General features: G+C 37.9%; 1 protein-coding gene and 1 pseudogene across 2 annotated transcripts in view; one reads left to right on the top strand and one right to left on the bottom strand.

Annotated features, from left to right (window-relative positions):
• Positions 1-6,759, bottom strand: part of LOC117028741 (uncharacterized) — a 99,085-nt pseudogene extending 92,326 nt beyond the window's left edge.
• METAP2 (methionyl aminopeptidase 2) overlaps positions 6,570-13,602 on the top strand; it is a 29,612-nt gene continuing 22,579 nt past the window's right edge. The window contains exons 1-2 of one of the 2 annotated variants that reach the window (XM_033116744.1): positions 6,570-6,908; positions 8,694-8,798. In XM_033116744.1, coding sequence (XP_032972635.1) covers positions 6,758-6,908; positions 8,694-8,798 — 256 coding nt within the window. In that variant the 5' untranslated portion in view covers positions 6,570-6,757. Of the gene's footprint in view, positions 6,909-8,690; positions 8,799-13,602 lie in introns of both variants that reach the window. The other variant, XM_033116743.1, reaches the window with a different exon arrangement.

The raw sequence follows: 13,602 nt of genomic DNA, 5'->3' as shown, positions 1-13,602 counted from the left end.
GAATTTAGTAGACACTCCAGAAAGGCTGGGTTTTAGAAATAGGGCTAATCTAGCACTACAGCCGTACCATTCAAGAGAAATATATCACAAATGTAACTTAAAATTTTCTAGTAATCTCTTGAAGAAAGTAAAGATCAACGGATAAAATTAATGTTAATAAAACATTTTATTTAATCAAATATGTCCAAAATATTATCATTTCAACATGTAACTAACATAGAATATTATTAATGAGCTGTTTTACAATCTCTTTTTCATACTAAGTCTGAAACTCAGTGTTCATTTTTCACTTACAGCACACTTCAATGTGGATTAGTCACATTTCAAGTGCTTACGAGCCATCCATGGCTAGTGGATTTCATATTGGACAGTGATGCCCAAGTGTAAAGCTATTCTAGTTCTGTTTAAAAAAAGCTTTAAAGCAAACCTTGAAAGTATCACACTAAGATGCAAGTAAATTAACTGACTACTTGAACAATATTCAACACGTTGTTAAGAAAGACAACAAAAGTCAAAGTAGTGTCTTAAGTCTTATTAGACCTAAGAATTGGAAAATGGGACTCTTAACCAGAAGAAAAAAATTATGAACTCAGAAATGAGGAGGGAGGGTGAAAATAGGCAATAAGAACTTTAAAGTAGCTAAAATGTGTTTAAATATTTAAAAGAAAACAAATAAGGGAATAAATAGAAAATCTGAACAGAGAAATGGAAACTACAAAAAAGAGACAAATGGAAATTCTAGAACTGAAAAATATCATATTTGAAACGAAAAATTAACTGGATGGGCTTGACAGGCATTAGACATTACAGAATAAAAGACAAATGAATTTGAAGGAAAAGCAATGGAAACCATCCAAACTGAAGCAAGAGAGAAAAAAAACAAAAAACAAAACCAAAATCAACCAAGTTTCAGTGACTATGGGACATTATCAAGTTGTCTGATTCAATGTCTGGTGAAGTCCAGCTTCCTGGTTCGTCTCACTGTGTCCTCACATAGTAGAAGGGGGCAAGGGAGCTCTCTGGGGTTTTGTTGTTGTTGTAGTTTTTTTAATGAGAGTACTAATCCTATTCATGAGGGCTCTGTCCCTATGACCTAATCACTTCCCAGAAGCCCTGCCTCCAAATACACATCACACTGGGGATCAGGTTTCAACATATGAGTTTTGGGAAGACATAACTATTCAAAAAAGTCTGTGGGGTCCTCTGTAATTTTTCAAGTGTAAAAGGGTCCTGAGACCAAAAGTTTGAGACCCTCTCTTTAAACTTTTTCCATATACAGCTTCACTCACAATATATTCTTAGGATTCACATCTACCCACCCACCTTTGCCTTCAACACCAAAATAATCTTTCTTTAATTGGTCGTGGGAACCATTATCAGAAGAGATAAGACAGAGCCCATGAATAGTACTGTCATTTGTCATCCAGTATATAGCTCTTCTTTCTTTTGTGAACCACGAATAGTGATTCCCACGGAGCCTTGGCCAATAAACACTTGAAACTTCCATGTGGGTAATGATACTCATGACATCTTGGCTATAGGAATATTTCTTGGGATTATGTATGTCCTTCCCAAAGTCTAGCCTAAACTCATGGATGCTACATAGAGATTATGGGGAAGGTAAAGAAGTTCTATTACTATCTAACTATTCTCCAGTTACAAAAGGAGATTATAATATATTATAAAATAAAAGGTAACTTAGGATGCCTTTGGACAGATCTAAAATAGGGAAATTACAGAAGAGAATGTGGTTAGAGAGCCACCTTTAATTTCACGAAAGGTGCTCTCCAAGAGAACAAAAGAGGAGAGAGCATTGCAAGAGTCACTGATGAAGTGGGTTTGAGAAAAAGGATACTTTGTTCCTCCAGCTGGTGTCCAGGATAGTGCATCCCAGTCTCTTGTGAGGATCCTTTTATGGCCCTCTAATAAAATTGCTCTCACTAAAGTCAACAGTGGCCTCCTAATGGCTAAAATCAATGGTATAGACTTTGTACTATTTGATCTTTCTTCAACAATTGATGTAGCTGAGCAAACTTTTGTTTTGTAAAACTTTTTCTCTCACTTCCATGTGATTCTCTAAAGCATTTTCTCCTTCCTATTCTATCATTCCTTTGTAATTTCCTTAACAGAATTCCCCACCCTTGTTTGTTATAAACAAACAAACCAACCCCCAAGACATTAGTGTCCTTCGGGGTTGTGTTCTGTTTTTGGTCCTTTTCTTTTCTTCCTGAGCTACCTCATTCATAGCCTTCTTTCACATTCAAGCTCTAATAATCCTCTATCTCCAGATCCATGTTTCTAACTGACTACTAGGTATCTTTGCCTGGATGCCCTACAGGCATCTCAAACTTAAATGCCCAAAGCTTATCTTCGCCTCCACCTCCTCCAAAACCTACTCCTCCTTTTCCATTCCCTATCTCAGGGAGTGGTATCATTACCCACCCAAGAACCCAAGCCAGAAAGAAACCTGGGTGACATCCTCAACTCTTCCCTCTCCACATTTAGTGGACCATTAAGTTTTCTTAGTTCTACATTAGAAATATTTCTGCAATCCAATTTCTCCTCTCTAGCCCCTAAGAACCCCTGCCTAAGTTCTTATAATATTTTTATCAAAAATAACATCATAGCGAGTCTCCCCTATTACCAGGCTCTGCCATTTACAATTCTTTTTTTAGAATAGAGGACACCAGACTTAGGGATTTCATTATTAAGAAAAGCTTAAGAAATAGTTTTGAGAACTGACATAGTGTGGCATTTAAAAAAAATTTTTTTTTGACAGGGCACAAAAACCAACATCATCTACTCTCACTGTCATTTCATAATAATAATTTTAGAAGACTGTTCAACTACAAAAAATAGAAAGTACCATATTCTCAGAATAGAAAACAGTTCTTTAAATATATTAGGCTTTTCAAATGAAACAGTTTGCTGGATGGGAACCACTGCTCTAGAATCTAGACTGCCATTAGAGTCTTCTTTTGCAAAGTAAAAATGACTAATTTTCCCTAGCTTGAAAACCAGTTTGTATTATATAAACACTTCAATTTATCCACATAATCTACATGCATATCATTTTACTAGCTTTTAATGGATACTTAGCATGCATTGTGTTGACATGCTATTGACATGTCTGCTGTGGTCTTATAATTTAGGCATTTTTTTAAATTTTGAAATTTAAATATCCTTTGTTACATATCACCTTGAGGCCTTACAATAAAAACCATACTCTTCACAGTAACATAGAAGGCCCTTTACAATCTGATCTCAATTTACTTACTCCTCACCAAGAACTTCCCCTAAACATACCACATTCTTTCATGCTTTTATGCCAGCGATTCTCAGCTAGAGGCAATTCCTTGCCCCCTTCTCCAAGGGGACATTTGGCAATGTCCGTTATGGTCTGAATTGTGTTTCCTCCCAAATCCATCTTGAAGTCCTAACCTCCAATGTGACTGCATTTGGAGATTAAATATATATACATATGTATGTATATATGTGTGTATATGTACATATGTATACATACACATATACACACATATATATCATACTATCTATATATTTTTAAAGGTATATGTATAGCATTTTTAACCATAAAGATATGAAAAAAAAATCCTTAGTATTTCCCTTAATGTTAAGCAATAAAGCTTTCCTAATTTTTTCTTAGCATATTTCTTGTTAACTCATTGCCAAAGATCACATAATACGTAAGTATGCCTTAAAATATTTAGACCATCGTATAATCCACAAATGGAAAAATTCTCAAGAGCATGGCTTACTAACAGCAATGTTAGCTAACATATCACTATTGTGTCAGACATTGCACTAGCGTAAGCGCTTTCCATTTTGAAATTTTATTTTTATATCCTGTGATGTGGTACTAGTATTATCCTCATTTTACAAATGAGGAAACTGAAATTTAGAGAGATTAAGTAACTTGTCCAAAGCCATACTAGTAGCAAGGACTTCAAAGAAAATAAGGCTGGGGCTAATTATATTGTCCATTTTGGAATCATACTTTTCTCAGCAAAAATACATTTTTTGGACAAAGTAATAAATATATCTTATTACAATGCATTGATTTTATAATAGGACAAATATCTGTCCAAGGAAAAAAGAAATTTGCTTTTGTCTACTTATCTAGTTAACCATCTGAAACAAAATGACTTCATGTAATTAGCTAGAAAAAATATCCTATTCTGGGCTGGTATTGAGTTACATTTACTACAGGTTCTCTTAAGATTCTTACTTAGGTGTTCAACATTTCTCATTCTTTTATCTTATTCAATTTCCTCTTGCAGAGAAAACCAAATGAAGAAAAGTAATGAAAATAAGCGGTGTCATGGGCTGTTATTTTAAGTACAGTTAACTTAATTATCTCAAACTCTTCAGTGTCTTGGAAAATAATCATCCAGCAAATATCCATTACCAACGTGTTAATATATGTATTGTTTTTTACTACTACCTTAAAGTTTTGTTTTCTTGCCTTTTCAGGAAAGGGGGAGAAGTAGAGTATAATCCCTTAGTAGCAAAGAAATAGTATTTTATTATTGCATTTTAGCTTTTTTTTTTTCACTGAACAAACTTTATTTTCACATGAAAACTGTGGATCAACTTATATTTCAAGTACCTCTTTGTCAAAATTCATCTATCAAACCGATAGGTTCTGTACCCCAGGATCCCGTGTCTCCTGGGGTGGGTCTGACGTAGTAGCTGTGACCCAACTGTTCCCAGAACTTAGGGAGAAACTGGGAAGATTCACAATAAAGCTTAAAGGCATTTCTGATGTAGTAGGTATTACTTATAAGGATGTTAATAGCTTCTGGCAGTACCTTTGCACAACATGGGTGAGCTTTGATTCTTTCTCAGGTTGACCAGCTACATCCTTACACTCAATCTAAACATCTTTTAGACCCTTTAAAAATTTCTGTTTTGGGCAGCCGGATGGCTCAGTTGGTTAGAGTGTGAGCTCTGAACAACAGGGTTGCCGGTTTGATTCCCAGATCGGTCAGTGAGCTGCGCCCTCCACAACTAGATTGAAGACAACGAGCTGCCACTGAGCTTCCGGAGGGGCGGCTGGATGGCTCAGTTGTTAGAGCGCAAGCTCTCAACCATGTTGCCAGTTCAATTCCCACCATGGGATGGTGGGCTGCATCCCCTGCAACTAAAGGTTGAGAAAAATGGCAAATGGACTTGGAGCTGAGCTCTGCCCTCCACAACTACATTGAAGGACACTGACTTGGAGCTGATGAGCCCTGGAGAAACACACTGTTCCCCAATATTCCCCAATAAAATAAAATTTAAAAATTTCTCAGTTTTGTGTGAGACTAACATGGAACAGAAAGTAATTAATAAATAATGTAAGGAAAGTATTAGCACTTACTATATTTCTTTACATGTCTGTTTTGTTGAATGCTAAACTTTCTTGAGGGTACGGATTTGTGTCTTATTCATTTTTTATCTTCAACCAAGAAAAGTTACTTCTAGTCTACTATCAATCAATATTTACTGAAGTGATTTGCAATTTCAGTTGGGAAGGCAGAATACAGAATTATTAAACTTTTGGTGCTTGATGTCCTGGGTTTGGATTCTAACTCTGTTCACTTGCTGTACAACCTGGTGCAAATTACCAAAACTCTCTAATTTACTCAACTCAGAAGTGGATTAAATGAGATAATGAATGTAAAGTACTTGGCACTTCTCAAGTGCTATTTACACAATTATTTACTAAGTTCCTATTATGCTCTAATTTAGAGTTAGGTGCTGGTGATAAGAGTACAAAATATGCAGGATTCCTGTCTTCACAGAGCTCAAGGTACTGAGGAGACATATATAAAACAAATACTCACACAAATAATTAAAAATTGTCATGAAGAAAAGGTTAAGAATTCGGTGAGAGGTTCTTAGATTAAGAACAGGGCCTTAGATTGTTGAGGATGGATTCTCTGAGGGAGTGGCATTTAAACTGAAACTTGAAGGATGAGGAGATTCTCTTTCCTCACGTTCCTCAACTCACTTTAGTCTGGCTTCCATTTATCTATCTCTTTCTAAGGTCACCAACGGTTTCCATGTTACTATATACGTGACATTTTTCAGTCCTCTTACTTGACCTCTTGGCAGTACTCAACGCAGCTGATCACTCCCTCCTGGAGATGCTGTATTCTCTTGGCTTCTCTAAGAATAAACGCCTCCTGATCTCTTCCTCTCTGACTGCCCCTTCAGTCCCCTCAGCAGATTTATCTCAAGTGCCCGGACGGCCTTGCCGTGAGCTGTAATTGTGAATAACAACACAGTCCTTCTCAGTCATAAAAAAGGAGTGTGTACATGTGAGCACATTTTTTTAGCCCCTTTGCTCGCTTCCGGTACGCTTTATAAAACCGCGAATATAAAACTTTTCTGTTCCAACAGAGACGCCCCTTCTCTCTAGCAGACTGCGCCCGTCCACAGGCACAGGCATTCAACTTGATTCAAGGAGGGCGGATTAGCCCGGCGAATGCCGAGGCGCGGGGAGAGGGAGGCGTCGGGTCTGGCCCCAGCCAACCGCAGCCAGGCCCGCCGGCACCCAGATTAAGTACCGCGGCAGCCGCAATGTTAGCCACTCACCCAACCGCGCGCGAACCCCACAATCGAGTCCTCCGCCGTCCCAGCATTCCCTGCGCCCCACCATCGAGAGCAGCTTCCGGCGTCGCTGGTGTAGGTGGGTGAAGAAGGAGCGGGCCGTCGGCGCTCTGTCTCACTCCCTCGCGCTCTCTCGGGCAACATGGCGGGCGTGGAGGAGGCAGCGTCCTCCGGGAGCCACCTGAATGGCGACCTGGATCCAGACGACAGGGAGGAGGGAGCTGCCTCTACAGCCGAGGAGGCAGCCAAGAAAAAAAGACGAAAGAAGAAGAAGAGCAAAGGGGTTGCCACAGGTAAGGGGAGTTTTCTGTTTTTCCTAGTCACCGCCAGGGATGGCCGAACGGCTCGGCTCAGGCCCGGCGGGAGTGACTGGGACTGGGGACTTGGAGCCCTGGACTGGACTGATTCCCAGGACTTGAGTGTGTGTCAAGGGCGGGCTATAGGTTTCCAGTACTAAGGAGACGCGGTTTCTCGTCCTGTGTGGAAGCTGGTGGGGGCGAGGTGGGGGAGAAAAAGGTACCTCAGCTGCTTGTGAGGTAGCTCTGGGGTCAGTAGGCCCGAGCCTCTATATTGCTGGAACTCATCCCCCACACGGCCGGTGCAACGGACACGAAGCTGTGCACGGGGCCCAGCCCTACCACCCCCTTCTCGGTTTGGCCTCCTCAAAAATCTTGTTCTGACCCGTACAGCCGCCTCTCTGCTGGAACATCCTGGGACTTATTTTCTTCAGGGTGGCATTGAAGTGAGCAAGTGCTAGTGCCTTGACTGCACCTTCCATCGCCGTTCACAGAGGGATTTTTGTTGTGGGCTGCACTTTTGGCGTGTGTATGACCACGCAGTCATGTCACTTTGAGGTGTAATTTCAGAATGTGTGGTGGTGGGGTGAATTTTCACCTGCCACATCCCACAGCATCATCAAGCTTTAGAGCTTTGAGGCTTAAATTATGTTTCATTTGCAGGCAGCCCAGATAGTCCAGATAGGATAGTCTGAGGAATTTCTCTAAATCCACTGGTAAGGCAAGGAAAACAGGTGAAAGTTTATGCTTGGATTATATTATGAGTTAGGAACGTAAATATTTTATTTTGAGAAGACATTGTTTTCATTGCACCAGGTCCTTCATTTTAGGAAAAATTATTTGTACCTGTTTTAATTAAAGTCAGCCACAGAAAGAATGAGAGAAAAATGGAGAGGCCAGAAGTGATGAACGTTGAGTTGAGAGGTTGGAATTCTGAAAATTTCTGAAATTTTGATTAGATGGGAGTTGAAGTAGAAGAGTTGTAGGTGCTGGGATACTTCCAGAACAAAATTTAACCCCAGGACATAGGCTACTGGCTCTTCCTGGCTTTCAGATGAAATCCAAACTTCTGTTTGTCATGTAAGGTGTTTAGCAGACTGACCCTAATATATTTTTAATATGTTAATGTATCTGTCAGCCATTATGAATTCTCTCTAGTAAGTAGTCAGAATGTCACTTCATTATATGCTACCTGGTAATGCTATCGCTTTCTACATGAAAATCTTGATCCTCTGACTAGATTGTAATCACTTCCAGAGCAGGGGCCTGGTCTTTGGCTTGGCTGTTCAAGAATTTTGCTTTTTAGTAATGGAATATCTTTTTCTATTTATTTCGATTTGAGCCAGTCCAGCTTGACAACTTCTCTCTTCATGAATCCTTAAAGCCCCTAGGGTCCCACAGAAATTCTCTTCTTAACTAAGGCCTTCATTATTTACTGCCTATGTTAAGTACCTGTTTGGTTAATAAAGTATTGTAGTCTAATTGTTAAATACTTTAAAAAGTTAAACTACTTAAGGATAGGGACCAACTCACATTTTTGTTTATCCTTTAGCTACTGACAGAGAGAAAGTGTAATATTTTGTTGAATAGACAATACAACTTAGATATGGAAGATTTTTCTCTGTCATTAAATAAATTCTATTATGTTCACAATAATATTTCGTTTTTGTTTCCTAAACATTTATCAAGAAAGGACTTGTGTGTTCTACAGTATCTTTAGAACATATTCTACTGGGAAAATATCTATTAGATTTGATTTACGTTATTGTATTCTATCAGCAGGGCAGCAGGAACCTGACAAAGAATCAGGAGCTTCAGTTGATGAGGTAGCAAGACAATTGGAAAGACAAGCATTGGAAGAGAAAGAAAAAGATGATGATGATGAAGGTAAATCATTAATTTGATGTTTGTGGTTAAGAAAAGCAAGAAAATATGGCATTCTTTAAATAAAATCTACTTATATGTCCTTATAGTGTATTATTTGATGTTTCTCTTAATTGACAGTAAAGGCACAATTAATGTCACAGATAAAAAGGAAAAGGTATTAGCAACTCTTTAAAAAGTTGGATATATTGAATGACTGCTTAACTTTTAAAAATATACTTGGTAAAAGGCCAAGAAGTGGGTGAGATTATAAAACTGAAGGACTGTTTATTTAACTAACATTTATTGAACAACTAATATGTATTAGGCACTAGCCTAGGATCCTTGCACATGCATTCTTATTTTACTCCCACAATGGAAAGTAGGTGCTCTTCTCAGGAAACGATAGTTATGTGATTTTTCCAATGTGACACAGCTAGTATGTGTAGACTAGAACCAGAGTTTCAAACCTAGCACCTGATTCCAAGTATATTCCTTTTACTCTTTGTACCAAACCTACCTTTCTTTATTTTCAAAGGAGTGTATTGGAGTGTTTCTGAACTATTATAAATTCTCTGACCCTAGCTCTTTGTGGTATTTTGGTGCTATTAGATTTCTTTAAAGATGGCAATTCTTGGAATTCTAGGAATTGATGCTATCAATAAGACAATGGATGGAGTGATTATTATTATACTATTATATGACCTCTTTTTGCAAAGCGGAATTGCGGCTTTCCCATTCTCAATTATTTACTGCTGTGACCTACTGTTCTACCTCAAGCCACCTTGGGCTTATGCCTTCCAACCCTTAGCAACAAATACATACTGTACTGTAATTATTATGTTAGGAAAATGCAGAGTTGTTTTTCCTTTAGAGAGATGTTCTCTACCTTCAAGGAGCTTATAGTCAAAATTTGGTGGAAAAGGTACCAAAATTCAAGGAATCACTAGCTTTTCCATTTCCTTAAGCAAAACTTTTGTCCATTGTACCTTTGGTTATACTTCAGATTATGAACATACTTTGAGCTCTTTAACAAGAAAGGGGTGTATAAATTCAAGGTAATTAATATAGGTTGCTGTAGACCCACTATGTGTAGAATATCACAGTGCTGATCTTGAGTATGCCTTGGTCCGTTGCATCTCTACAAAGTTGTATGAATCTCTTGACAGTGAAGGGGAAACTTGCTTGTCAGATTGGAAATCTTCAGTGTATTAAAGAAGACGTTAAGAATATTAGTAGTTTCCTCCAGTTTGGACTAATTGTTTTCCTAATTCATTTTGATAGTCAATATCAGCCCGTACTACGAACCTGGTATGAGAGGTCTCTGATGGGGTGGAAAGCTGATATTTCAGAATCCTTGTTCTAAGGGAAAACTGGTGGCGTGGTGGAGAGAAAACATAGAGGTGAAAAGATAAGCTGCAGTAGTGTGTATTGAAATTTGGAGGTGGAATTGTGGGCTAAATGCTGAAGGAAAGCTCATTGGAATGAATGGGACTTGAATAAAATCAAACAGAAAAGACCATTTGGGGGTGGAACAATACTGAGAAAGTATTCCAAGTATAGTAACAGTGCAGACTGGCTATATGAGATTTATTAAGGGAGCCTTTGAGCGTTTTTAAAAGAAGAATGTTATGAAAAAATAATTTAGTCTTCATATATGTGCAGGATTATTAGAAAAGAGGAAACAAACAAAAGGTAGGGAGATCATTTTGGAGACCATTTAACAAAGCACAGACATGTGGTAATGGCAATTTAAATTGGTGCGCAAAAATGAGAATGGAAAGGAAGGGTCCAATGGTACAGTGGTTGGGGAAGCAGAATTCAAAGGACTTGAAGACTTTCAATCTGGGAAGAAGGAAGAAGGAGAAGCTTTAGTAGTCTCCAGAGGTTGAACTTAGGTGACAGATGTTGGTGCTGTTGACTCCTATGGTGAAATAGGGAGAGGAGAGCTGGTTAAGAGATTGGGGAGGGAGTTTGCAGGCAAAGAAGAAGGTATTGAGTTTCATTTTAGATGTGTTTAACTTAATACTGGGGATATTGGTGTGAAAAGTTAAATGTGACCAATGTGATAGAGGTAATTCATTCAGTACAATTTTAAGTCTGGTTTGTTAAGATATTATTTGCCTAGGATAATATTGATTCATTTAAGAGTGGACTTTACATTTTAGAGCAGTTTTAGATTCACAGCAAAGTTGAGCAGAAGGTAGAGATTTGTCATATACCCCCTACCACCAAGCATACATAGCTTTTCCCATAATCAACATCCTTTATGAGTGGTACCACATTTGTTACAAGTGATGAACCTACACAGACACGTCATTATCATGTAAAGTCTGTAGTTTACATTAGGATTTACTCTTTTTTTTTTTTTTTTTAATGGGGGAAAGGGAACAGGACTTTATTGGGGAACAGTGTGTACTTCCAGGACTTTTTCCAAGTCAAGTTGTTGTCCTTTCAGTCTTAGTTGTGGAGGGCGCAGCTCAGCTCCAGGTCTAGTTGCTGTTGTTAGTTGCAGGGGGCGCAACCCACCATCCCTTGTGGGAGTTGAGGAGTCCAACCGGCAACCTTGTGGTTGAGAGTCCACTGGCCCATGTGGGAATCGAACTGGCAGCCTTTGGCATTAGGAGCATGGAGCTCCACCTGCCTGAGCCACCGGGCCGGCCCCTCATTAGGGTTTACTCTTGATGTAAGTTCTAATATTCACCTCTTTAAGTGTATGGCAAGTTTTGACAAATGTATGCAATTGCGTAACCACTACCACAACCAAGATATCAACCACTTTCATATAACATTTACACCTCCACCAAAAAGTTTCCTTGTGCTTCTTTGTAATCAGTTCTCTTGCTCTACACCCTGACCCCTGGAAACCACTGATACGTTATCTGTTCCTTTAGTTTTTTCCTACAATGTCGTATAAATGGAATTATTATAATATACAGCTTTTTGTGTGTCTGGCTTGTTTTACTCTGCATAATACTTTTGAGAGTCATCTAGTTGTTGCATACCAGTAGTTCATTACTTTTTATTGCTGAGTAGTATTTCAAATTTGTTTATCCATTTACTAGTTGATGGATATTTCCAGTTTTTGTCTATTACTGTGAGCATTTGCATACAGGTCTTTGTGTAGACATGTTTGCATTTCTTCTAGGTAAATACCAAGGAGTAGGGTTGCGGATCATACGTTGAGTGTATGTTTAGCCTCTTAAGAAACTCAGATTTTTCCAAAGTGTCCATTCCATTTTGCATTCCTACCTTTATCAGCAGTGGTGGAGATCCTTTGTGGAGCAGTGGTACCAGGTCCTTTGGATCCTCATAAGCACTTGATATTACTAGTTTAATAATATAGTTTAAAAATTTTAGCCTTTCTAATAGGTGTGTAGAGGTATGTCATTGTGGTTTTAATTTGCATTTTCCTAATGACTGATGATGTTGAACATCTTTTCATGTTTTTACTTGCCTTTCATATATCTTTGGTGAAGTGTTCATATCTTTTGTCGATTTTTCAGTTGGGTTATTTGTTATCTTACTGAGTTGTAATAGTTCTTTATATATTCTTGATATAAGTTCTTTATCGGATACATGTTTTACAAATATTTTCTCCTGTGCTAGTATTTACAACAGAAAAGATTTTAATTTTGATGAGGTCCAGTTTATCTATTCTTTTCCTTTATGGGTCATGCTTTTATCCAAAAAGTTAAATAATTGTTGTCAAGAAGATTTTCTCTTATGTTCTCTTCAAGAAATTTTGTACATTTTTAGCTGTTAATGTTTAGGTCAGTGTTCCATTCAGAATTATTTTTTGTATATAGTGCAAGGTAAGGATGAGGTACCTTGTTTGCATATGGATGTCCAATTGTTATTCAATAAATATTAATTGGTTTGGACTCAGAAATAAATACGAACGGTTTCTGCCTGTTAAAAATTTCCTGGGATGTTGTGAAAGAAAGCCATGTAAAAACCTAAATAGCAGCATGGTATGATGGGTAGAACTATAAACATACATAGTTTAATATTCAGATCCTGGCTCTACCACAATCCTGGCACCAAGAGTTCGATAAACGGTGGGTGATATTCTTTACTAAATACAGACCTTGCATATTGGATAAAGTAATTAGCCTCAGATGGAGGATCGAGTATCAAAGAGACGTTTCATCTTAGCCCATTTTAAAGATGAAGAAACCATGGCGGAGAAAGGCTACATAATTTGCCCAAGGTCACAAAGCTGGAAAGATTTTTAGTATATGTATAAAACGATGTACATCTTGAAGCATAGGTTGAATCTAGTGTATGTAGCAGTATGCTAGACATTGAATGTTCTTCCAGAGCAAAGACTATGTTGTTTACTATTCTCTTCCTGTTGCCTGTCACTTAAGAACTCAGCAAACATTTATTTGATGAATAAAGAAGGTTACTGTTAAAATTATAGTACAGAGTATGTGAACTAAGTTATATGACATATGTGGAAAGTGAAAGTTGTGTTTTCCAAAAATTTTTCATGTTATTTTTGTTAGGCTTTTGAACCTAGAAACCAATAATGAGTAAGTCAGCAGTATTTGTGTTTCCACTGTGTTCTTGTTATTTTATAGGATTGAACATAAGAAATTACAATTTTGAAAGTCAAATACTGGCAATTTCCTATGACTCAACCCATTTAAAGTTGTAGATCATGTTACCTCTCTCTTTGCTAAACTGCTGTTTCCTGTTTCTCATTTAGGTAAAAATAAATACAAACAAGATAAAATAAAAGAACATTCATTTATTGAATAGACTGAATATTTATTACATGCTTGACATTGTGCTTAAGTTAAGAAATGGTATCTAATCCTTG

This window comes from Rhinolophus ferrumequinum, chromosome 10 (genome assembly GCF_004115265.2).
Source record: "Rhinolophus ferrumequinum isolate MPI-CBG mRhiFer1 chromosome 10, mRhiFer1_v1.p, whole genome shotgun sequence".
Classification (NCBI taxonomy): Eukaryota; Metazoa; Chordata; class Mammalia; order Chiroptera; family Rhinolophidae; genus Rhinolophus; species Rhinolophus ferrumequinum.
The sequence above is the reverse complement of the archived record's forward strand: the minus strand, read 5'-3'. Positions and strand labels throughout refer to the sequence as shown.